Source organism: Aedes albopictus, chromosome 1 (genome assembly GCF_035046485.1).
Source record: "Aedes albopictus strain Foshan chromosome 1, AalbF5, whole genome shotgun sequence".
Lineage (NCBI taxonomy): Eukaryota > Metazoa > Arthropoda > Insecta > Diptera > Culicidae > Aedes > Aedes albopictus.
In genome coordinates, this window is record NC_085136.1 from 72,115,762 (window position 1) to 72,143,113 (window position 27,352).

The 27,352-nt window shown below is 44.3% G+C and overlaps 1 protein-coding gene across 4 annotated transcripts in view; it reads left to right on the forward strand.

Annotated features, from left to right (window-relative positions):
- Positions 1-27,352, forward strand: part of LOC109422140 (sulfiredoxin) — a 44,144-nt gene that overhangs the window by 15,923 nt on the left and 869 nt on the right. For 2 of the 4 annotated variants that reach the window (XM_029877345.2, XM_029877346.2), the window contains exon 2: positions 11,294-11,493. In XM_029877345.2, the coding sequence (XP_029733205.2) occupies positions 11,294-11,493 (200 nt within the window). Of the gene's footprint in view, positions 1-10,137; positions 10,259-11,293; positions 11,494-27,352 lie in introns of those variants that run through there. The other 2 variants (XM_062844821.1, XM_062844822.1) reach the window with 2 other exon arrangements.

Consider the following 27,352-nt stretch of genomic DNA (forward strand, 5'->3'; position numbering starts at 1 on the left):
TGTGTGAGCCCTCTGCCAACCTTAAGCCACCAACACGGAGTACCTGTATAAGATTCTCGGAAGTTACTTTCAGAATCGTGTACTAGTCTACGACACGGAGGTTGGTCGGAAGTGCTTTCACATAACCTCAGGAGTCCCGCAAGGTTCCATCCTGGGTCCGGTGTTATGGAATGTCATGTACGACGAGGTGTTGAGGTTAGAGTATCCAGTGGGAGTGGTGATTGTCGGATTTGCCGACGACATTACGCTCGAAGTCTACGGTGAAACGATCGAGGAGGTAAAGTTGACTACCAACCACTCGATCAAGGTTGTGGAGGCGTGGATGCGGTCCAGGAAACTGGAGCTGGCTCACCACAAGACAGAGGTGACGGTTGTTAACAACCTGAAGTCGGAGCAGCAGACGGAGATCAGTGTAGGGGACTGTACTATCCTGTCAAAGCGCTCCGTCAAACACTTGGGCGTGATGATCGACGATAAGCTTACCTTCGGTAGCCACGTCGATTATGCCTGTAAAAGAGCCTCCACAGCTATTGCGGCACTGTCCCGGATGATGTCCAATAGCTCTGCGGTGTACGCCAGTAAGCGCAAGCTTCTGGCTAGTGTTGCTACGTCCATACTTAGGTATGGCGGCCCGGCGTGGGGCACCGCGCTAAGTACTAAATGCTACCGACGGAAGCTGGAAAGTATTTACAGGCTTATGTGCCTGAGGGTTGCGAGCGCGTACCGTACCGTGTCACACGACGCTCTCTGCGTCATTACTGGTATGGTGCCTATCAGCATTCTTATCAGTGAGGACATGGAGTGCTTCGAAATGCGCGGCACAAGAGGCATACGCAGGACTGTCAGGATGGCCTCTATGGTCAAATGGCAGCGCGCGTGGGACAGTTCCACCAAAGGAAGGTGGACCTATAGGTTGATACCGAGGGTAGATAGTTGGATTAATAGGCGCCATGGGGAAGTCACATTCCACCTGACACAGGTCCTTACAGGACATGGTTGCTTCCGACAGTATCTACACCGTTTCGGGCATGCGGATTCTCCCGAATGCCCAGTGTGCAATGGTTTAGAGGAAACGGCGGAACACGTTTTGTTCGTGTGCCCGCGTTTTCGCACAATGCGTGACCGCATGCTTGCCACATGCGGGGAGGACACAACTCCGGACAACTTGGTCCAGAGGATGTGTAGGGATGAGTTTGGCTGGAACGCCGTTTCAACGGCTATTACCCACATCGTCTGGGAGCTACAGAGGAGGTGGCGCGTGGACTCGGAGAATGGCTAGTCCAGATGCAGTACAAGAGGTGGTCCAGGGGTTCGGAGTCGGCTTCGTAGGTCATACCGGTGCCCTGCGGTCGAGATCGACCCTTACAACGATTAAGTGGCCGCGGAGAGGAAGTCCCGGTAGCGGTGCTGTCGTGGCGTCGGTCTACTGGGTTGGATCCGAGCCCGCGGTTGGAAAGGGGTCCCCGGCAAGGGTCGGGGTAGGTGAGATCCTGCTGTCTGCAACCTACGGGTGCATCTGATAGGGCCTGAAGGGTAGTGATACCCTTCCTTTGCGGGCAGGTCAGATCGGGTTGCACGTGGGCATCAGTTCTTGATGTCCGCTCAGCAGTAGGGCGCGGGCGGGGTTGACCCTGCCCGCCTTCCGAGGACAAAGGGAGTGGCGAGGACCACTCGGGAAACTGGCTAAGCGCCAGCATGCTACTGTGATGGACTCTCCAAAGCGAGCCATCGATGTTCGTTGCTGCAGGCTACGCAGCTAACCTTGTGGGTGCGATGTGCACTAGCCCCTCTCTGAAGCAATACCTTCTTGGTGGTTCCGGAGAGACGTAGGGTTTGGCGACCATAGGAATGGTTTAGTGGGTACGAGGAGAGAGTAGTCCTGGATTTTACTTTTGTTGTAGAAGACGGCCTGTCCGACCTACACTACCCTAACCTTCTGTTAGGGTGTCTGTTGTGCAGATTATCCCCCTATGGTTTAGAAGGAAAAAAAAAAAAAGCCACCAACACTCCGACACCCGCATGAGTTTGTGCAGACGCAGAGGTATATTCGGTCTGATGTGGATACAAACGATTGCTATCATCACTTCCTTATCCTTCCTCACATTGACTGCCATTGGCGCTATTGTCGCTTAAAAAAATAGAAGATCACCAATGCTCACACACTGAAGATGCCTGCTAGTCCCCGGCAGATAATCTCATTGGTTCCTTGTGTGAGTGTAGCTGGTCTGGCGATACTGGAGTAGCATCTACAGGCGATCAATCAAGCTTAAGCTCAACCCAGCTAACATTTTGATGCTCTACAAATGCGTCTGCAACTATTTTAAATCAGCCTTCATTTGAACAAAAGCTAAGTACAAGAGGAACAATCCTTTATTCAGCTCCTAAACATCTAATTTTGGTGATTTTATTCAACCTTTTGCTGATTTGAGGTTCTTTGAAAGGTTGTTTTAAGGCTTAATATGCGCTTTATCAGTAATCAATTAGATTAAAAATAGTCTGGAAAAACTTGTAATTAGAAGGCACGAAATGTTGCTAATTGGCAAATTGAGAGATGAAATTTGTGAAAAAATCGCGTTCTGGTGGGATTCGAACCCACGACTCCGTATTCGCTAGACCGGCGCTTTGACCAACTAAGCCACAGAACAGGTAATGGTTCTGCGGAATAGAAAGCCAAACTGACTCCGAAGCCGCACCGTGAACACTCCTATTTCACAAACTCATCTCTCTTTTCGGCTTAGATGCCAATCCACAACACACTCCTATTTGTGCCCACTAACTACAAGTGCGAGCGAATTATTTATATGAAGCCGAGACTTACTCTCGCACTCCTCATACCTAGCCACCAGGCAGTTTGTTTTGCTGGTGTCTAATTAGTATGCGTCGAGAGCTCGGCACGGTCGGACGCTCGGACGACCGAACTGCGCCAAGTGACGCAAGCAAGAGTACAATGTACATATTGCCCATTTTACTGGCATTTTACATAGAAGGCACGAAATGTTGCTAATTGGCAAATTAACATTTTTTTCGAATTTCATCTCTCAATTTGCCAATTAGCAACATTTCGTGCCTTCTAATTACAAGTGTATCCAGTATGTTTCAGACATACCAGCTAATCTGGTAAAATGCCAGTAAAATGGGCAATATGTATCATTGAAAATAGTGTAGCAATAAAAATAAAAACACTTTCGTGAGCCTATTTTTACCATAAGTTGATTCTATTTTCAGAAGAGATGTTCCGAAATGTATAAATTAATCTGTGGGAAAACTGGGAATTGAACTCGGACCTTCTGATTTATAGTCACTCACCTTAGCACCTACACTCCACACAATTGTCTACGTATCCTCGAAAACAAGAGCATTACTTGTTGTTTCTGAATAGTCAAGAACATAAGTTGAACTAAGCCTGTATTAAGGCTGAACAAGCGATGTGGACATAATGAAAACATGTTTGGGTCAGCTGTCAAAAAATTATTTGAATAAAGGCTGAACGAATAACAGATGATTAATGCATAATGATGTGTGATGTAATGCTGGTTACACAGATGAAGAATATTCTATTCACCCATCTATGTATTGTTGATTAGAGAAGTTGAACAAGCCATACTTCAGACCAATATTCAGCAGTTATTGTATTCAGCCACTGACACCATTAACCAGTTACTGTTCAGCTAATACTCTCACTGTTCAGCATTCATTGTTACTTGGGAAGATTCCTTCATAAATTCCTCCAAGTATTCTCCTAGGAATTCAAAAAAAAAATCCTTCGGAAATAACTTCAACAGTCACAGAACAGAAATTCCTCTAATGATTCGTTTAGTAAATCTTTTGGGGTTTCTTCTTTCGAAAACTGTTTCAAAGATTTTGGAAATGTTTCCAAGGATTCTAATGGTATTTTTTTCAAATTCTTGCTTCTTGAATCACTCCACGATGGTTAAGCTATTTTTTCAAAGTTTCCCTTAGCAATTTCTCCAAGGATCTTCCTCAAAGATTCATTCTTGAATTCTGGGGTTGCTCCAGGAATTTCTCCAAAGCTTTTTAAGAACTTTTTATTTTATTTTTATTATAGCGTGCCCTTTTTCAGTGATCAGCGTAGTGCTCTGATCGGAAATACTATTTTACTAAAAATAGAGCTAAATATTTGCAGACATTTTTCGGCATTACAATCAAAGAAACCTTGCGTTGATTCAAGCGTTGATTCTTATGAATCTTCGCCAACGTTTCGGTCCTTGTTGGACCTTCTTCAGTGCCAAAAAAACACTTATATTTAATTTTGAGTGAACATTTCAAAAGATATTACAGCCAAATCTCGGGGAAAATAGAACAAAGAATGATGGGGTTTTTAAGGGCCCATATAGCCGAGGCGGTAAACGCACGGGTATTCAGCATGACCATGCTGAGGGTGACGGGTTCGATTCCCGGTCGGTCCAGGATCTTTTCGTAAAGGAAATTTCCTTGACTTCCTTGGGCATAGAAGTATCTTCGTGCCTGCCACACGATATACGCATGCAAAATGGTCATTGGCTCTCAGTTAACAACTGTGGAAGTGCTCATAGAACACTAAGCTGAGAAGCAGGCTTTGTCCCAATGAGGACGTTACGCCAAGAAGAGAGAGAGAGAGAATGATGGGGTTTCAAGAAAGAAACTGTAGATGCTGGTAGTTGGCTTATCATTTAGGCGAGAGTTTGGTATTCCCCAGAAGACAGCGGGAGGACATGAAGCTGGAATTCATGAAGGCAAGCTGTCTGCTAAATGAAGAAACTGCAGATATCGGGAGACATTGGGATAATGGTAATTTTTTAGAATGTTTGGGAATCTGGGATAAAGATGATCATACCAGGAATTCTATCGGAGATTCATTTATAAGAATTTAACATGTTTTTTTAATCTTTTTATTTTTGTGAATTTTATCGAATATTAGCACACAGATTTTTCAAGGATCCACCTAGTAGATCTCTAGAAAGTCTCTAAAATGTCTTTGTGAGATTACTACTCTCTCTACAGATCCCTTCAAGATTTTTTCCAGAGATTCCTCCGAAGATTTTGATTTAGATTTAAAAATATGATCAACAGATTGCTGCAACAATTTCTTCAGCAGTGCCGAAAATAGATTCCAGGAATTCAATTCTTTTGCTAATTGTTCCACAATTATATAATATGGATCTTTCGGAATAAAAACAGATATCACCAGAAATTCCACAAGAAGTCCTCCAGGAGTTCCCGCAAATATTCCACCAGGAATTCATCTAGGACTTCATCTAAAAATTATTTTAGGAACTCTTCTAGAAAATTTTCTAAATATTGCACCTCAATTGCTCAAGGTGTTCCTCCATAAATTCTTTCAGTTTTCTTTTAACATTATATCGAGGATTCCTCCTGGTGTTCTTCCAGATATTCATAAAGGAATTATTTCAAATATCCCTTGAGAAATTCTTCAAGCGATTCCTCCAAGGATTCTTACAAATATTTCTCCAGGAACTCATTCCGAGGTTCCTTCATGATTTTTTAGGAACTCCTCCACGAAGTCTTCCAGGAGTTTCTCCAACAATTAAACCAAAAATTATTTTTCAAAAAGTTCCTTTCGAATTACTTATGCTTGAAAAATTTCCACAAATATTTATAGGATTCCATCCAGAGAATCTCTTAAGAATTCCACCACATTTCGTCAAGGAATTCTTCTAGTACTTCCTCTAATCAATGTATGAGAACCAAAGATTTTTGCAAAAATTCTACCTGATATGGCTCCAAGATTTCTTCAGGAGTTCCTCTAATGGTTCCACCAAGAATTCTTCCAGAGATTTCCTCAAGAGCCTTTCCAAGCTTCCCGAGGAAGCCTTTCCAAGCTTCCCGAGGAAGCCTTTCCAAGCTTCCCGAGGAAGCCTTTCCAAGCTTCCCGAGGAAGCCTTTCCAAGCTTCCCGAGGAAGCCTTTCCAAGCTTCCCGAGGAAGCCTTTCCAAGCTTCCCGAGGAAGCCTTTCCAAGCTTCCCGAGGAAGCCTTTCCAAGCTTGCCGAGGAAGCCTTTCCAAGCTTCCCGAGGAAGCCTTTTCTTGGGAAAGCCTTTCCAAGCTTCTCGGGAAGCATTTCCGCTCCCCTATATTTTTTTCCAGATTCGCGGAAGTTTCTGCAAACTTCCAGAGGCAGCCTTTCCAAGCTTGAAGAGAAAGTCGTTCCAAATTCTCAAAGGAGCCTTCCCTAGCTTCCAGAGGCAGCCTTTTCAAGCTGCCAGAAGGAACCAACCTTAGCTTTCATGAGAAGCCTTTTCAAGCCCGAAGAAGCTACGTTAAGTCTCTCGGAGAAGTCTTTCCAATCATACAGAGGAAGCCGTTCCATGCTTTTCGGGAAGGCTGTCCTTCATGGAGAAGCTTTCCCATTCTAAACAGATATGTTTTTTCCTATTTTTCCAGGGAAATCTGTCCAAGCTTCTTGAGGAAACTTTTCCAAGCTCCATCCCCTGGAAGCTTTTCCAAGTCTTGAAAGCTTTCGAAAGACGCCTTTCCAAACTTCCCGGGGATGCCTTTCGAAGCTTCCTGGAAAAGCCTTTCCCAGCTTTCAATGAAAGCCATTCCAAGCTTTCCGGAGAATCCTTTGAAGCTTCCCGGGAAGGCCTTCCAAGCTCCGCGTAAAGGCCTTCCTTGCTTCCAGGAGCAGGCTGTCCAAGCTTCCAGAAGAAGCGTATCCAAACGATCCGACAAAGCCATCCCAAGCGTACGGAGTCATTTATAAGACCACGAGAAAGCCTTTCCTAGCTTTTTCACTAAGGAAGCTTTTCCACACTTCCAAGCATATTGCAAATATTCCCGAAAAAAACCTTCCTAAGCTATTCTCGAAAGCCTTTCTCAGCTTTCAGAGATACATTCTTGATCCGTAAACACCAGAGATGATCTTCTTTTGCTATATCTTCTTTGTTTTCAAACATTTTACCCTAGAATCTTTTTATAGTCAAAGGGAATATTTGTGGTAAAAAAATGCAAGGAAACCCCCCTCTTTGCACCCTCCCCCTTTTGCTGGTAGCCGAAAGTATGTGGCTAATTTGTATTTTTTTTTATGAATTTTATATGTTTTGCTTAATTTTCATCGTTTTGCCAATCATCAACAGTTTTTTTTTAATCCTTGGCATGCAATGTATTACAACCTATCATAATCTGTTCAAAGTTTTCATTCCTGAACTACTTTAAGACCTCCAAAGTACCCGGAATTTTGTGTCGCAAAAACAGCGTACTAAACCAAATTGTATACAAATTGAATGATCGCAGCTCAAAAAGCCTCAAAGCACCGCTAGAAAATTCATGGCACGTGAATGGGGTGATCTAGGTCATCCAAACTACTCTGGAATTGATTTGTTAGCTCTGTTCAAGAAATTTAGTCACGTTGATTGCTGTGAAAATCCCTCTTGAGATTCCTAGTGGGATAATTGGAATAATTACCGAAGAAAACTGTAGTATTTTGCTATACTTTCATATTGAACCATCTCTGGAGTAATGCCTTTGGATATCTCTAGTACAATTTCTGAAGGAATTCCTTGATGAATCCTAAGAAAAATGTCTAGATTAAAAAAAAACTGCAGGAAATCTGCACGGGTTCCTGGAGGAACCTGTAAGGCGAATTTCAAAAAAGTATTGCGGAAGCCTCTGGAAAAAATACTTAGGTAATCTCTGGGGAAGAATTTCTGGAAAAATCTCTGAATAATTCTTGGAGTAATTCCTGAAAAAGCTTTTGCGGGTTTTTTGGAGCAATCATGGAGAAATTCTTGCAAAAAGCTCTAAAAAATGAGCGTATCTTGGTTAGAGAGTACTCGGTAGAACATTTGAGAAATCATAAGAACAATCTCTGTAGTAAACCTCGGTCCAATCTTTGAAGTAATTACTGAAAGAATATCAGGACAAATTTGTAGACTAGTCTCTCAAAAAACTCCTGAAGAAATCTCTCTAATTCCTATCGGAATCTATGGAGGAATTGCTTGGGAAGCCTTGGGAAGAATTTGAGCATAAATTCCTGAAAAGAATCCAGGAAAATCATTACGAGTTTCTAGAATAACTTCTTTACTGAAGCATATCATAGAGAAGACTTGGAAACAGGTGTGGAATTTTCGGATGAATCTCTGGAAGAATTCTAGAAATATGTTTAATTTAAGGTTTCAGCATCAACCCCCTGAAGGTATCTCTCCAAAGACTTTATTCCAAGAATTCTCAGGTGTTCCACCATCTAGAACTCTACCTCGAAATTCTGTAGTAACAAACTCTTTCAGGGACTAGTCTTTGAAATTCTGGAAATGAGTTCAAATTAACTAGTGTTTTGCTCTACTTTTATGAAGACAATTTCTAAAAATAAACTTTACGACTAGATTAACTAATCAATTCACAACTCGTATCATGCCCTCGCGGTCACTTTGAAAAACCAAAACAAACTTAACTCGTAGCTAATTTCGTCTCCACACCCCCAAAAGTGCAGCCATAAAAACGTTGTTGCAAAGTGGTCAAACCACTTGATGTGATCATACGTATCTACAGAGTAGCTGTTCCGTATACGGACGGAGACGTAGCTTTTTTGCGCATTCGCTTTTGCGCGCTGCACAGCCCCAAAAGCCACCAAACCAGAAGCTCGCCGATGTTTGCTTCTTGCATTTGCACTTGGGTTGTTTTCGTGCGGCGCAACGCTGCGCTACTCCTGCTGTCATACGTACGCTAAATGAATACGGCGAGACGCAATGCGATTATGGAAACCGTAATTGAGGGTGAGGTTGATCAGTGATCACGTTCCTCCACAGATTGACAGATTTTCCGAATTCGTTGGATATTCTACGCCGTCCAAACTATTCGTAACATCAGTACATGAAGTTCATCATGATTTCTTAGGTATTACGAGACCATTGGTATGCATACAAGCTTGGACTATCACGCTACGTTCAGTGAATATGTATTGACGTTTCTGCTAAACCTTATAACACAGTACCTAAGGTTCTGCAGCATCTACGGTGGTCGGAACGATTGTTCTGCTGAGTAATCAGCCTCCACATTAGTCCAGAGAATTTCATCGTTTGAAGAGGACATTTGTACACCCAGGGGACTCCCAAGGACATCCAACTGATCGTTGAGTGGCCTGAAGATCTAGAATACGATCAACAAAGGTCACTATACAAATCAAATTATATAATCTTATCTACAAGAGTTGTGTGACTTTCAAAACATCTCAAAATGCGTTAAATGCGTCTAACGCATTTTAATATGTTTGATACTATCCAAAATTTCCGGAATCTCAGATCGTCAGGACCTCTTTCAAATTCGTAGGATGTTCTATGTCGTCCAAACTATTCGTAACTTCAGTACCATGAATTCTTAAATATTACATGACCATTTGTATGCATTCAAGCTTGAACTATCACACCCACTAACCATTGTTGTTACATTCATTGAATATTCAAGTTTGTTCTAAACCTTGAAATACAGTTCTTGAAGTTCTGCAGCATCAACGGTGGTCGAAACGTACATATGTCCTGCTGAGCGATTGTCTCCATATTAGTCCAGAGCCAGACATTTTAATCATATGAAGAGAAGACATTTGTCCTACACAGTTAGAAAAAATCACCGACTTCGGTAATGTTTTACCGAAATCTCAACTGTTAAGTTTGTTTTACAGAAAAAAATCGGTAAAGGTAGCAACTTTTACCGAAGTTCGTTAGAGTTTGACAGATAAACGATATCATTTTACCGAAAGTTGTTATTTTTTTACAGAATTTCGTTTAAAATCCATTACCGAACGCTCAGCGGTTGAGATTTCGGTAAAAATTACCGAACGCGATTGACTGTGTACACGCAGTGAACACCCAAGGTCATCTAACTCATCATTGATTTTAGAACTTGAAGATCTGCAAGATCAACAGTGGCCACTGTTATTTAAGTTTATCTACGAAAGTTCTGCGACTTTCAAAACATTCAAAACTATCCGGAATCTCAGGAAGTCAGGACCTATGAGATCTACCATGATCAACTCGTGGTTTTGGTAATTGGTAGTGTTCTTAGAGTCTTATAGATTTCCGAGAAACCATGTACCATGTTCACCACGTCTGACAATTTAACCCAAGCCGACGGTAACTGGAAATTTGCATTCTCTAGCTCTTCTGAGGTAGCCAACGCAAGGTGGGGCGCGCGTGTTCGAAGATTCCGCAGATGAAAGCTGCTCGGTCAGTCAGTTACATCGGCAAACTAGCCACGGGAGGATTGAACTTTCGGTTCGTAATTTGCATTTATTGACTATCTTTTTTACGGTACCGTGATTTCGGGTGAAATTGATCAGTGGGGTGAAATTGATCGACGAAAGGTCCATTTTTATTTGTTAAAAATAACGCTTTAAACTTAAAACAATTTGTGGAAAATTACCATCACCTTGCTCAAGGGTTGTTGAATGATGAGTTAACATATTTTACAGCCAATTAGTTACATATTTCGGTATTAAATTCAATATTTTCCGGAACTGCGTGTTAGGCGATCTTCTTAGACACTACCAAACTTTTGTTACCGCAGTTGTATCGCACATGTAATGAATATTCGAATGAATGTTCATAGCTGCCAAGTATTCGCTAAGCCCGTTTTCGTCATCAAAAGTTCTATAAATATTGTAATTTATGCATAAAATTGCACTTTTTCGGAAGTACAATATTGATACACATAATTAGTGAGAAAATTGCATACTTTTAGGCGCTTTCTTTAGATTTATTAAACTTTAAACTTAAATAATTAAAAAATTAGTAAACTTGTAACAGTTTTGCATAGCTTTTAGCATTCTAGGGTGGTTAATTCAGATGGAAAAATAATGTTCAGCACTTACAAAGGCATTTCACTGACTGATCAATTTCACCCCGAAAGTAAAATTTTTGATTTTTCCTTTAAAATGATATTTATTTTAATAAAATAATTTGCTGTAAAAGTTTCAACCTCGTTGACTGATGAAAACCATGGTCGTACTTGTTTTAAAGCATTGAATTTAACCATATCGACAATTATTTAAAAACAAGACGCAAAAAACAGCGAAAAGTGATCAATTTCACCCGAAATCACGGTACGTACTTTGCATTGTTTTGGATACCTTTGTTCACGAAAGTTGTTTTGATTGCACGCGCACAAACTTCGCGATAAGGACCGCATCGAGACGTGTGCGATACCGTCCTTATCGGACGGGGACTTTAACGGACAAATTTAGCAAATTTGACCCACCGAAATTATTCTCCACTGATTAGCGAACATGATAAGACAAATTGCAATAACAGTCTCCCCCCTTGTGGGTTTGCTTGGAATATCTGCAGGAGCCACCTTGACGAGTACGACAGCGGCCTTCACCAACAACAACAACAACAGCAACAACGATTACCGGGCCTCCGAGATGAATAGCGTTCACACTGCCAACATTGCCGAAGTGCACGAAATGCCCATGACCGTCATCAGCCGGCCGATTCCTCCGGTGCTGGACGATGGGAAGGTCCAATCGCTGATGCAGTCCATTCAGGTGCGTTCAAAACTTGTGTTTTAGCTGTTCGGGACTACAGAATCTCGAGGTGTCCATAGATCTACAGGTTGATGCCACGAGGCTCATAGGGTCATGCTTTGTACAGACTTTATGAATCGTCTGTGAACTCCCTTCAGATCTACAGATCTGTGATGTACAGAACGTTTTCTGAATTCTGTTTGAGGTATCCGTAATGTAACGTTATGTGACAAGTATCATTTTGTAGTGATCATGACATGTTCTAATGTACTCTTTAGATCATCTCTTGAGCACTGCAAAATGATACTTGCCACATAACGTCACATTATATGTAGATATGAATCACTCACGGGTCAATCGATCAACGATCAACGATCAAATCTGACTATACATGTCATTGGTTGCTCCTCCGTGATTGATCTGAGCTGGTACCAATTGCACTGAGATCCAAATGAATAAGCACTGGGACACTCCACTTATTCTCAAAGTGCAATTCAAGCAGCTCATACATTTTGGATCAATAACGGCGCCACGTCCTTACAGTCAGTTGGGAAGGGAAAGGAATGTTAGAGTGTGCTGGTTGTTGCTACTAAAGACCGAGATCACCTCTGCATCCCCACAATCAGCACGGACTGGGGTATTTGTTAGACGGAAAGGATGGCAGATCTGGGAGTCACCGTTGGGTCGGTGATGCGATCCATGGATAGGGGGTTATTTATAGTGTTCGTAAGGTGATAGATCGTGTGGTGAATAAGGTGAATATGGTCAAGCGGCACAGCACGCTTTAGTTGCATAACTTGTAGGCGTTGTATACACTGTGCTGTGAGTGGAAGTTGGAAGGAAGGGAAACGAATTTTTGCAATTCGTTTCTGGTTCTAGCGATGGCTATGAACATATGAATATACATGAGTTGTATATGTAGATAAGAGAGAGAAAGTGGATAGAAAGATACAAAGTAGGATGAAAGGGACGGGCCAGGGATTGAACCCATGACCTTCTGCATACGAATCAGAAGCGGTAGCCACTAAACCACCAAGCCCATCTTGATATGAATCAATCACGGGTCAATCAATGACACGAAAAGCAACAGTTCAGTGCTAAGCTGGTAGTGCAGCCTGGGTACTGTTGTCCTTCTGACTTCAGCTAAATAGATTGAGGAGATACGTTCCGAGCGTCTGTTCACCAAGGAGGTGCGGCTCAAACAGCGTCTATTCTGGCATCCAGCTGATGAATATGAAGGTCAACGACCTACTGTTCTCGAAAACCTTAGAGAAACCAAAAATTAAAGATTACGAGCTGATTGATCGGCAACGAATTTTGGCGCGAAACAACGGACTAGAATTGAAACTTGTAAAATACTGACACTAGTTCAGCTGGGTAAACCAGCACAGCTAATCAATGTGGCAGAGGCGTGCCATATGAAGCTGGAGATCACAGAGCGAAGTCCTTTGGCCGAACTTTGGAGACCACAGGTTGACAAATGTTGTCAACCTGTTTGTTATACTCAAGTCTACGAGGCGTACACATCAAGATCCTGATGGATGACTTTAACGCGAAGGTAGGTTCCGATAATTCAAACTATGAACACACCTTGGGAAGCAGAGAAATGATCGAGAGCGGAAAGCTGTTAGTAGAGTTTTGTAGCAACAATGACATGGTGATTTAGGGATCGCTCTTTTCCAATCGACCTGTGCACAAAGTGACATGGGTTTCCCGTGATGGCGCACGGAAAATCAAATCAACCAAATCTGCATCTGCCGGAACTGGAGACGGAGCCTTCTTGATGTGCGGAACAAAAGTAGCGCCGACATTGCGTCCGACCATCATCTCCTAATCTGCAAGGTTCGACTATCGACTGCGCATTTCCAGGATCCAACGACAGGAGGAGAAATTCGGACGCCGGTTCAACACACGCCGACTGAAAGACTGGAGGAGCTAGAGAACCGTGCTGCAAATATTGCAGAAGGTGGAAGCATAGAAGATCAATGGAGCGCCATCAAGAACGCCTTCAACGCCACCGGCGAGAATAATTTGGGTGAGCTATACGCACCCGAAGAAAGCAGTGGATCACAGATGATACCTGGAAGAAGATAGAGGAGCGAAGGAACGCCAAAGCCGCGATACAGCGAGCGAAAACACGAGGAACCATAGACGTGGCCCGTCAGCGCTATTCGGCTCTCGAGGAGGAAGTGAAGCGCATGTAGGCGTGGCCGGACTCCTTAGCCGGCGAAGACTAGAAAGCCGCAAACACCGGCGACATTCGTCTCCTCTACAATGTTTCACGTCGCCTTAGTGGGAATAAATATGAATGCTACGATGTCCGTGAAAGACACGTCTGGCTGGATAGCTATTGGCCGACTTGGCTGACCAGCTGTAACGCTGGTCCCTGCACTTTGGAAACGTTTTTCAAGTATCGGCCCGCTACCAACACCTCAGCATGATCCGCCAAGTGTTCGACGCATTACCCGTGTCAACACCGAAACTTCATTATTGCAGGAAATAGAAACAGCCATCCGTAGTATGAAGTATGACACAGCGACGATTAATGCCTGGTTTAGACTGTTCAATTGAAACGAGCATCTGAGTTTCAAACTTCTCAAACATGTTCAATCCAATGGAATGACGTGTTCAGACTGCGCAAATGACTTGGGTGTCCACTTGCATGCTCTTAAATGCATCTCAGTTGAAGCAAGTGTTTAGGTACATTGTTCAACTTGTGCAGAGCGCAAGCAAACTGAATTGATTATTATCTCCCTTGACAGATGACTTGATTTCAATTCAACTCACATGAATCGCGGGTTTAGACGGGGCAAGTGAGATGATTTCATTTGACTTGCATGAAAAAGTTCAACATGTTCAACTTTCGTTCAAGTCAAGTGAGTTGCTCAAGTGAGATGAATGGTGGTGTTTACACGTTCAATTCGCATTCAATTGGGCACTTTCTATTGATTTGAATCAAGTCACTTGCACCATGTAAACCAGGCATAAGGCAGGTCAGCATTTAGCAGCAGTGCAAGCGATCAAAAGCAAACACCATATCGGGAAGCGTGCATCTGGATTCGAAAGGCGTTCTCCACGGTCGGGATTTTCGTCCAGATCAGACAAATCCACCGGTACTAGATCGGGCTCTCCGTGTTGGAACTGCGGTGTGATGCATGATTTCAAGGGCTGCCACTTCAAGAAGCACCAGTGTCGGGAGTGCAAGGAGATCGGTCACAAAGACGGATACTGCTCCAGTACAAGAAAAGCAAGAAGCCTTCGATCTCCAACCAAATGATATCCTTCAAGGAGAAGAACGTGAAGTAAAGAAGAAGATTTGTGAGTGCGCTGGTGAACGACCGACAAATTAGTCTGCAGCTCGATACCGAAAAGACATGGCGTCGGATCGGTCGATCCACTTCAGGGACCAGTGACGATCGAAGCTTCAACAGCATCCGGGAAGCCACTGAAGTTGAAGTTTGATGTTAGCGGGGATTTTCGGCTTCCAGTCTCTATGTAATCATAAACGGATATTGGTTCAACACCTGACGTTTCGGTCACATATATTGTGCCTTTTTCAAAGGATCTGCAAATTGGACAGGTTTTAACATAGGTTTTAAACATAACTCTACATAATCTTACAGATACAGTCCCTCCGTTTACTCGTATGTATTAAACATAGTCGCACGTCTTCACTTCACTATAACGAGAAAACAGAATTATTCGGGTACCAGTTTCCGAAAGAGGTATCTAGATACCCACGTGGTTGAGTTCGTTGGTTGCTGATGCTTTTTCAAATCTATCAGTTTCGATCTGTTTTACCTCCTACGATCTACCTCTTACCGGCGGCGTCACTCAGGCAACCAGTGGAGATGGGCGCCCGGAGCGGTTTTGGAACCAATTAGGCGTGTCATGTTCAACGAGTGGGTGGAAGACAAGCGCTCTCAATCAGCTTCGAACACGTACCTCGGGTAACAAGTTTCCAACGAACTCCGTCAGGTCATCGCCAAAGCTACCATTGGACATTTTGCTCAAATCCTGGAATCTGTCCAAGCCACGTCCAACATCGAGCGCTATCGCCACTCCACATCTACTATCATCGACTATGCCTGTCGCACGAGCCGACCCATCGCCGCCACCAGGGATTGACGAACCATCTCAACGATCCACACCGTTGCAACCTGCAGCGATACCCGGAGCACGTGCTAGAGTATGGGTGTCACCAGAAGCGTCTTCGTCTTCGTCTGGGTCTACATCAACCTCCAATCTACGCTCAGGAATGTCTTTATCAACAGAGTTTCTATCTCCCAATGAAGACCATACAGAGCTGTTCAAGTACCTCGTCGCTCTTCTCGTCATAGAAGACCGCCGATTCGGTTTGACGCCTATCAGCTGTATTGAGAAGGGAGATGTTGGGGATAAATGGACATCCCTACCATTGACTCACCATCACTATCGCTGAGCTCACTACTGGTGGCAGATCTAGTCGGCCTCATTGAAGCACAGTACGGGGCATTTTCGGGCAGAGTACTGCATAACACTGTCTTGCCCAATCCTATTCTAAGGGGTGTAGGGGGGATTCTGGCCCAAGTCTAAAGCCCATATAAACTTCGAAAGTTTTGTAAGGGCAACAATGCTATGAGCGAGCAGAGTAAGCTCGATGATCTTGCCGATCGCTCATCGGTGACAGGTCTTACCCAGCGTGCCGATGTTATGCTGGCTACGAAAACATCGTATTGGCGGGATAGGGAGGCCAAATCCTTGGTCTTACTATCAATGTCAAATCAACGTCAACAACAAATCGTTGGATGTAAACACAGTCAACTCTTCTAGCTTTACGATAGCTGGGCGAATAGTAGAAATTGTCGAAAGCTTCCAATGTCTTGTGGTAGACCACGACGGTATCAAGATTGATTTAGGTGTAGGGATCACAAATACGAGAGCTTCAGGCACAGTAGTCCAGGGGTCTGACGACCCCTCCCTCTACGAGTCATCCGTGTAGTTACCGGCAAGGAATAGAACTACTAACCACAATTCAAGGTATCAAACGACCCTTACCGCGTTAACTCAGGGCTCTGGTGGTGGTGGACCTCTTTTTCCGTGCTACTCGTAGGATCAAATATGAATTCTAAAAGCTAAACTACATCATCATCAGTGGTAGTGGCAGTGGCGAGGCTAACCCCTTCGCGAGAAGCGGGTTGGCTAGGTCTCCATTAAGGTAGAGAGGAGAAGCAGGAGCAAAGAGCTATGCACGCAGTGCCAGTATGGGAAGTCCGATTACCTCCCTGGCTAGTTTGTCGGATGAGGTAGTAGACGGAGCGTGTTTGATGAGGACCATCTAAGGAAATCGAGATGGACTCTCTACGATGGAGCTGGCTGCCCGAGCAAAGTACAATAACTGAGCAGTAACAAACTGATAACTAGTGTTCGCTCCAGAACTCATTTTACGATTTTGTGTTATCAACTTGGTAGCTCATGTTACCATTACCTGTCAAACTGGGGGCATCATCGTCGACAACAACAACGGAAGTTAGTTATCAATGACCATTGCAAATATCTTTCTGATAACAAAATAAGTTTTCAATTGGATAAAATTGAGAGATGTACAGAAGTTGTTATCAGTATGCCTTTTATGATAACATAATGAGATATTTTATTGGTATCACGGGTATACTTGGTTGTTATCATGTTTGTTATGTTGCCTGCTTATTCAGCCACAATGAAAACAAATTTTGTTAATTATATTTGATATCAGATAACACAGTGTGTTATCCGGTTGTTATGAAACTTTGCTCGGGTGTGCAGCAGCTTCCGGACGGTACCGGAGTTCAGAAGCGTTTTGGAGGACAATACGGTTGAGCCGGCGCCTGAAGCACCAGCTGAAACGCTGCCTGTTAGCAACGCCGAAGGAAGACCGAGGCGACAACGAACTGCTCCGGCGTGGCACGAGAATTTCGAAGTCGAGTAAGCGGGTTACGCTCTGAACGCGATGGATTTCGTGGATAACCTTCCAACAACTGTTGCGGAACGATAAGAGTAAGTGGGAAGCTACTATGCGAGATGAAATGGACTCCCAGTCGAGGAACGGAACGTGGAGGTTGACGGTCGGGTGTGCCGGCTGTAAAAGTCCCTCTATGGGCTGAAGCAAGCGGCGAAGACATGGAATGATCGTTTCGACAGCTTCATCGTGCAACGGGTTGGGTTTACGCGAAGCGTGAACGATCCATGTTTGTATTGGAAGAAGGTTGGACAGGACACCGTGTACTTGGTCGTGTACGTTGATGACGTGATCATTGCTGGAGCAAACTTGAAGGTTGTGGAGACGGTGAAGCGATGCCTGGGAACGGAGTTTTAAGATGACCGATGGAGGTGATGTGAAGAGCTTCCTCGGCTTGCGTATAGAACAACACGACGTGGAAGGAAGGGTGATGAAGATCAGCCAGAAGCGGTTCTTGCAAGATTTACTCGGAAGGTTCGGCATGGAGGAGTGCAAGCCTGTCTCAACTCCCTTCGAGGTGCGGCTCAAGTTGGAGAAAGGCACGGAGGAAAAGCGAACAAAACACCCGTACAGAGAGCTGAAGAGCTACTATAGTCAGTACCAGTGCTGCCCCACCGAATCTCAAACGGATCTTGCGGTACATACGCGGGACTCTAGTGTCTCGTGTACCATGCCAATGAAGCAGCAGCTACGCTTGAAGTGGCGGATTGGGCGAACGGCACTTCCGATCGCCGGTCGATAAGTGGCTGTATCTTTAAGGTTCTGCGTTATACTGTGAGGTGGATTACGCGGGAGCAATAAACCGTTTTGCTGTCACCCACACAAGCGGAGCATAATGCTCTCTGCAACGCAGCTTGTAATCAGATGTGGATGGTACGGCTTCTGAAGGACTTGGGATGTAAACTGGTACCTTCTACGAGGACAAGTAATCCACCATTCGGATCACGGAAAATTCGAAGGAGTTTGGAAGCTCAAAACATGTAGATGTCCAGCTCAAGTGTCAAGCTACACTTCCTGAAGGACCTGGTGCAAGAAGGACGGATTCAGTTCCAGTATCTTTGCTCGGAAAACCAACCAGCGGACACCATGACGATGAGTTTGCCGGTTGGAGCGTTTCGATCATCGTGTGGGTATCGGTCTTATAGACGGCAGCGCTTAAAGGAGGGTATTGAATGTACAGTATAGACACTATAGATTCCATAGACTCGCGGAGGCGAAGACAACTGTAGCCAAACGAACTGTCAGTTCGTGTAGCCAAACGAACATGACGTCACGAGTTCAATAGCGACAATGGATTGTGTGACGTCATATTCGCTCGGTACACTCTAAATTCACGGTAAAACACACTAAAATCGTATTGCTCAACCATGTCTCCGCGAGTCTATGGAATCTATACACTGAAAAACAAGACAACCCAAATTTGAGTATTTTTAAACTCACTTTTAAGTTCTATTTTGCATCCTGTTTCATTCGCTCTCTTAATTGTTGTCAGAGAGTGAATAGCAAAACAACCCAACTTTGAGAGTTCGATGCGGGAAGCCAAAATTGAGTAAGTGACATAGTACCGAAAGTTGAGTAATTAGAACTGACGGTTGAGTAAAAAGAACTTCGACGCTAGGTACTTTGGCCGTACACTCAGCGAAAAAAAACTAGCGAAATTCATCGAAATACCTTATGAAAATTTGCTATAACTAATTCTTATGGATGACATAAGAATACCTTATGAAAATTGATCGTGCATGCTATGACAAATTTTATAAAATAGACTTATAAAAAGAACAAAAAAATCTTAAAATGATGCAGACTGGATTCGATCCATGAACGTCGGGATCACCGAGCCCGTGTTTTATCCACACGGCTACCGACGCTTGAGAATACCAGGTTGCTAAACATGAATAAAAGCTAAGCTGTGAGACGATTTTACGTCATAGAGTGACCTTATGAAACTCATCCGAATCATTATGAATTATTTAAAGGCCGTTTCATAAGTTGGGCCTTATGGAAATCTTAAGGTTATTTGGCTGAGTGTATACGCCTAAATGCAAACTACCTACCTCAACATCGACTCTATTAACTCAAAATTGGCTTCCCGCACGCAACCTCTCAGGGTGTGAACCATTTCGCATATTCGTTTAACTTTTAGTTAAAATTTGACACTTTGGTGGTTATTTTTCATCGGATGGTTAAAAAATAACTACGAGGGTGGCCCATTTGAAATGTGACAGACGAGTAGTTATTTGGAACAAAATACAGTACGCAGCCAAATCATTGCGAACAAAAAATAACTATCGAACTGTCAAAACTAACCCTGGTCGGGAGTAGGGTTATTTTTAAACGGATGCAAAATAACTATCGAAGTGTCAAATTTTAACTAAAAGTTAAACGAATAAGCGAAATGGTTCACACCCTCAAAGTTGGGTGGAATGAACTCACTTTTGGGTACAGTTCAGATTCGCTGGTTGGGTCACGACTGCGTCCCGATTAGCGAATTGTGTTCGTTCGTTGCCCGGATAAAAAATTACCATTCATTACATGGTAAATATTATTAACTTATCAGTTTTGGCCCATAGTGCCTCGGTGTGCATACATAGTTTTTGGTGCTCCCGAAAAAACAAGTATTTACCTAGTGTTCCCGGTGTGCCGCTAACGCCCTGGGGAAGGAGAGGTCAACTAAGCCGCCGCCGCGGCCAGGCGATGGACTTGGATCATCGCAGATCGTGGTTCGGATGAACTACGGTTCGAAAAAGATCCGCAAACAACAGAAGGAGATTGCGGTGAAACCTCCGTTTGCCGATCAAGCGACAAAACGTCGTCGCAGAAATTCCTTCGGTGGAATGCCGTCATCCGCGGACCAGCTCAACGTCCAGCTGCCACTTACCCAGCAGGGTAGTTCATCCGGAACGTTATTGGCGTCGAATCAATTCGCGTTGCTCTCTGACGACGATGATGAAGATGTCAACAATGGCGGTGGTGATGGTAGTGCTACCACTGCACAGTGGTCAAAAACGTGTAAAAGAGGTGAAGAAAAGTCGGGTACCGCTCCCACTAAAATCAGGTGTCCGCCGATTTTCGTGTACGGTTCCAGTGTTCCCGCGCTCAACCGAATGATTGCCGTGACGTCTGTGACGAAAAGTGATTACCTTCTACGGGTGAGCAAGCATAACATCCAGATCAGTGTGAAAACCAAACCGCACTTTTCTGATGTGGTAAGCACATTGAAAGCTTCGGGAATCCAGTTCTACACACATGGAACTAGTGATGAAATTCCTGTGAGAATTGTTCTCTCCGGGCTGCCGGTGTATCCGGTGGAAGAAGTGATAGAAGAACTCGCGTCAGTGCACGTACATCCGACTAGTGTTCGCCAGCTGTCCATGTCGAAACACGGTGATTACGCGCTCTATTTGCTGCAATTTCCGAATGGTGCCGTTAAACTGCAGGACCTTCAGAAAATAGACTCGCTGTTCAACGTCATCGTTTGGTGGAGGCACTACTCCAAGAAGAAGTCCGACGTCGTCCAGTGCTTTCGATGCCAACAGTTCGGCCACGGAATGAGAAATTGCCACCTGGAGGCAAAGTGTGTGAAATGTGGCGAACGGCACCAGACAGCAGAGTGCATTCTACCAGCAAGAGGCGGCACAGCTGTCAACGAGGACCGCTCGCAAATCCGCTGCGCAACTGCAGTCAAAATCATACTGCGAACTACAAAGGATGCCCTGCTCGCCTCAAGCATCTGCAGGATTTGAAGTCCAAGATGAGAACGAGACCGAACCCGAGGAACAGCTCAGTGAAGGTTTCAACGGTGCCTGTACTAGCCCCCAGTCGGCCGGGTGGTGACTTGAGCCACCTGCTGGGAAGCATCACAAAACCGAATCTTTCGTATTCTCAAGTCGTCCAGGGAAACCCTCAGCCCGGGTCGTCTAACTTGTTCACCGTCGAGGAGTTCATGTGCCTCGCTAATGAGCTTTTCACCAATCTTTCGAATTGCCAATCGAAGGCAATGCAATTCCTCGCCCTTAGCGAGCTCATCATCAAGTATGTCTACAATGGCTAATCTTAACTCACTCAAGGTCTTGAATTGGAACTGCCGTGCTATTCGAAACAAGGTTGAGGAATTTTTCCACTTCCTTGAGAATCACGAAATCGACATCGCTGTGATCACGGAAACCTGGCTCCAACTCAACAACTCAATGTATCACGACAACTACAGTATTGTGAGAGCGGATCGAGATTCGCCGGATGCCACCCGTGGGGGAGGAGTAGCGATTCTGGTGAGGAACGGAATTACTTACTCCAAGCTGGAAACTTCGACGCGGGCGATCGAAGCTGTCGGCATAACTGTGGCGGCAGATCCAACACCAGTGAACATCATCGCTATCTACTATCCCGGCTCGAATAATAGGGCAACGCTTTGCCAGTTCAGACGTGATATTCGCCAACTGTGCAGCATCGACGAGTCGTTCTTTCTGGTGGGTGATTTGAATGCGCGGCACAGGTTGTGGTACTGCGCCAAATCCAACAAAGCAGGACGAGTCCTGCACCAAGAGTATGAGTCCACGGACTTCTACATACACGCTCCGGAGACTCCCACCCGTATTCCTGCTGGACGGGGGAGGCCTTCTACCCTGGACTTGGTGATCTCCAACAACCTGGTGCAGATGTCGAGGCCGATAACACACGTCGAACTGTCGTCGGACCACCTGCCCGTAACCTTCACAATCAACGCTGAGATTCCAGTAGCCCCGGCGGGAAAGGCCATCCGCTGCTTCGATAAAGCGAACTGGAGCACATTCGCTCGAAAAATCGATCTGGAAGTCGACCTAACGGCAGATTGGATCAACGACCTGGACCGTCCGGAGAAAATCGACGATGCAATCGCCAAAATCACCGCGATCGTAAAGGCAGCTGAAGAGGCTGCTGTCCCTACGCGTAGAATCCTTCCAAAAAAGAAGGAAATTCCCGACGAGCTGAAGCTGCTGATTCGTTTGAGGAATGTTCGGCGCAGGCAGTTTATTCGTAGACGTGACCCGCTGATTGGAGCGGTTGTACGCCACCTGAACAACGTTATCAGCACCAAAAGCGCAGAACACCGGTACAGGAGCTTTGGGTCCATGCTGAAGAATCTGGATAATGGCAGCAACAAATTTTGGAAGCTAACGCGCAGCCTTCGTAACACGGTCAAGTACAGCCCCCCGCTGAACGTCAACGGTAACCTCGTAGTGAGTCCATCACAAAAAGCCGAAGCGTTCGCAGCAACGTTTGCTGCCGCTCATAACAACGAAGAGCATGGCGATCCAGAAACTTCGGCGGCGGTGGACGCTGCAATCCACCAAATTCGCGCTGCAAGATCTCTCGTTCCTAATGCTGCCCTGGTCAAACCGAAAGAGGTGAAATCAATCATCCGCACGCTGAAAAACCGGAAGTCTCCAGGACAGGATGGCATCCGGAACACCTGCCTCAAGCATCTACCAAGAAAAGGATTGGTTGTTTTGGTCAAAGTGTTCAACGCGTGCCTGGCCTTAGGTTACTTTCCGGCCGGATGGAAACACGCCAACGTGATAGCCATCCCGAAAGCAAACAAAGATATCACCAATCCAGGTAACTACCGACCGATTAGTCTTCTGAGCAGTCTTAGTAAAGTCCTGGAAAGGGTAATCCTCGCACGATTAAACCGTCACTTGGAGACGGAAGAAGTCGTTCCAGCGGAACAATTCGGCTTCAGAACGGGACACTCAACAGTGCACCAACTTGCTCGCATCACGCAAAAGGTGAAACAAGGATTTCGAACGGGCAAATCGACTGGCATGGTTCTTCTCGACGTGGAAAAAGCCTACGACTCCGTGTGGCAAGACGCTGTCGTGTACAAGCTCTTCCGCTCGAATCTCCAACTCTACCTGGTCAAGATTGTACAATCGTTCCTTTCAAATCGGACTTTCGCGGTTGCCGTAAATGGTGAAAGCTCCAGCGCCCACAACATCCCCTTTGGCGTGCCCCAAGGATCAGTCCTGAGTCCGATTCTCTACAACGTCCTAACCTCCGATGTACTGATGGTAGATGGAGTATCGTACGCATTTTTTTGCGGACGACACGGCTTTTCTGGTATCGGACAAAGATCCACAAATCGTCATTACTCACCTCCAAGCGGCGATGAACAATCTCCAGGAATTCCAACGGAAATGGCGAATCAAGTTGAATGCAGGCAAAACGCAGTCGATTTTCTTCACGCGGAGGCGTGCTGCTCAACACCTTCCCCGTAGGACGATCACTGTCAATGGTCAGCCAACTACATGGGACGATGAAGTCAAATATCTAGGAGTGCTTTTCGACAAGAAGTTGAAGTTCGACAAACATGTGAACTACGTTGCCGGAAAAGTTGATCGGTCTACCAAGGCGCTGTACTCCCTGCTGAATCGACGGTCGAAACTGCACATCAAAAACAAGATGCTGGTGGTCAAGTGCATCATCCGGCCAATGTTCACCTATGCATCGGCAGTTTGGGGCAACTGTGCCAAGTCCCATCGAAAGAGGCTGCAAGTTAAGCAGAACAAACTACTCAAAATGGTTCTCAATTTGAATCCCTGGTACCCGACCGACGATCTCCACAAGCTCGCCGGTGTCGACACCATTGATGCCAGCATCGAAAGGGCCACGAGATCCTTCAGGACGTCCTGCGAGATGTCAGCAAACCCGCTCATCGGAGCACTCTCCCCTCAAAATCTGTGATATTAGTTTTAAGACATTCTGAAATCTAGGGTTTTTTTAAACTCTTTTCCCTAAAAAAGCTACATTTAGCTAGTAATTTCTGTTATTTGTATTAATGTATCTTAAATGAATTTGTATTGTTCTCAGCTGAAAGGTAAACCAAATCTCTGAAATGTAAATGTAAATATTAAATGTAGTAACGTTGAATTCCAGAAATAAATTTAATTTAATTTAATTATTAACTTATGACTGGTTTTATCGTTCTCAATAAAACACATAGTAGATATATTGTTACTTTTTACAGTAGAAATCAAACCCATATAGTTCGTACAATAAGTGAACATTAGCTTTATTAGTGACTAATTGATTCGATTGTTTTTCAATAGTTCTATAATAATTTAAAGTTACTATCAGTAAAAATTAATTTAAGTTGTTTTTAAATAGTTGCAAAAGTGCCTGCAAAGTTCTCATGGACTTCTTATTAAAAAGAGTTTATTTGTCAATTACACTTAAAAACAATTCGTAACAAATAAATAATAATAAATATTACTGTTGCTTGGATCATGTTTGTATAATCAAATACAAAATCACTTGACATATTTTTTATAGTTTTCGTTTAAAATTTGAATACAATAGATGTTTCGCTTAAGCTTCAACGACTGACAGATGTCAAGCCGTGTTGGCAGAGGAAGCTCTCAATGAATAACTGAGGAAATACTTATAGAAAACTAGCTGAAAATCAGGTTTTAGCCAAGTGAGGATGTTACGACAAGAAAATGATGAACAATGATTTTTCTAATGTTTTCCAATAAATTAAAGGAATCTAGTAAATAGTAAACTACCATTGATAACAATACAAATACAGTTAGTTTAATAAGGTCAATTGAACCGATGCTAAAATAAACATGCAATAATATTTGTTGTTATGTAAACAGATTTCGCCTTTGAAAAACCAGAGAATTCATATTTCTCGCTAACATTTTTCCCCAGCATTTACAGATACTAATGGCCACATGAATTGTGAACGATTTATGGTATGGATCATACGACCTGAGGTCTGACTTGTGATATTTGGCAGTTATTTGAAAAGATTGAAGATATATCTTATCAACAGCTGCCAAGCAATACATACCAGACAGACATCAGAGTGTTTTATTCTTATCCTAAAATGTGCATATCATTCTGGCGGCCGTTAGTGCTCGTAAATGCTGGATATAAATGTTAGCGGAAAATATAAATTCTATGGATTTTCAAAAGCGAAAACTGCTTACAAACAACAACTAATATTATTGTATTTTTATTGTAACAACGATTCATTTGACGCCATTCAATTAATTGTATTTGTACTGTAAGAACAATGAAAAAAACATTAAGATATATTGTTTTCTTTTGAAAATTGCCCCAAAAATGTCTCATAAAAACACAATACATTCTATTGTTTTTCGCGAAAAAGTGTATGAAAATTTTCTCAAAATTTTATGGTTGAGATACATAACGACTACCATTTTTTATTGTAAAAGTGCCATTTACCATTCGCCGAATGGTATAGAACAATAGGGGTGATGGTGAGTGTGCTGTCTAAATTACAATAGGCAGCGTCCATTTATTACGTAACGCTAAAATCGACATTTTTCAACCCCCCCTCCCCCCTCCGTAACGCGTTTTTGTATGAAAATCCGAAAATTTTTGTATGGGCCGTAACGCTCGACCATACTCCCCCCCTCCCCCTAGAGCGTTACGTAATTTGTGGATGGCGCCATACATTAGAAATACGTCACGGAACACTCACATACTTGCGTAAACGTTCTGTATACAGGAGCAGTGATGCGACGGCGGTCAGACGTCAAACTCGTTTTGACATCTATTTTGACATTGACAGTGCTTTTTAGTTGGGTTTTGCCCCAACCAGTGAACATTCAACCATCGAGACAGCCCATTTAACGAGCTCTCAACGAACGAATCGTCACTGTACTTTCGTTTCTCCGTGTAGTGTCTATAATGTACAGCCACAGACAAACAGACGTAACACTTCGAACAATTTACGATTCAAATCATAGTGACGGAAACATATTCGCCCAATGCTAAAAGGACTGGCGGTGGTGAGCAAACGTCAAACTCGAACAAAAACTATGCGAGCGCCACGGTTGGGCAGTTGGCCAACTATCAAATTTTGAAGAAGATCGTTAAATCGGTGAACGATGGGAACTATCAGAGTGTTACGTCTGTTTGTCTGTGGTACAGCACTACTGCCCATTGCCCCCACTTTTATTGGCACCACTGTGCCTGTTTTGCTTTTGACATTGCGCATTCATTCGATGTTAACTACTGAATAAACACGTTTTTGTACTTTTGAACTCGCTAAACGGTTTTTCTGCTGAGGCAATTCCCATAATTCTGTTAGCGACTTCGTAAGTCGATGGACAATGCCAAGCAAGATCACAAGCGGCTTGTGAAAACTGCAGCAGCGGCAGAATCGGCGAAAGTAAAGGTAACGAAGTCTACCCAGAGGAAGGCCTTCGCCTTCGCAGGAAGGCCAAAAGGTGTGGCGGATGCGACTGCTGATGATGAGGACTCGCAGAAGCGGCTGTGGCAGCCGTCACGTGAGGGGCTGTCTGGCGGTGCCGCAAGGCTAGGCGAATACTAACCCCGAAGGTCGGCAAGTCGTACCCCAGCCAGGCGTCCCGGAAAGCAGGGAAGGGTGGGCCTGAAAAGGCTGGCCCGTCCTGGATAGAAGGGAACAGGGGGTTGCGACCGTTGTTAGGCCCTCAGCTACCACAAAGTAGGGCGGACCAGGATGGCCTCCCTTTGGACGTACTCGTACGGGTGAAATGATCCTTGAACTCACGCGCGATAAGAATCGTAAGGGCGCCGCCTACAAAAGTCTGGCTGAGGAGGTCCTTGACGAAGGGATCGAAGTGAGGGCTCTTACAGCAAAGGCCACTCTAAAGGTGAAGAACCTAGACAAGATTACTGAAGCAGAAGAGCTCGTCACGGCACTGCGGCAACAGTGCGAGGTGCAGGTGGTCACCGCAGCCGTTCGGCTAAGGAAGGGTCCGGCAGGGACACAAATGGCCATGGTACAGCCACCTGTGGAGGACGGGGCGCAAACAAGCTCGTTTAAGTAGGTCGGTATGCCAAGTGATCATATTTGAGTCACCCGAAGCTTGCTTCAGGTGTCTGAAACTAGGACACCAAGTCATGGGA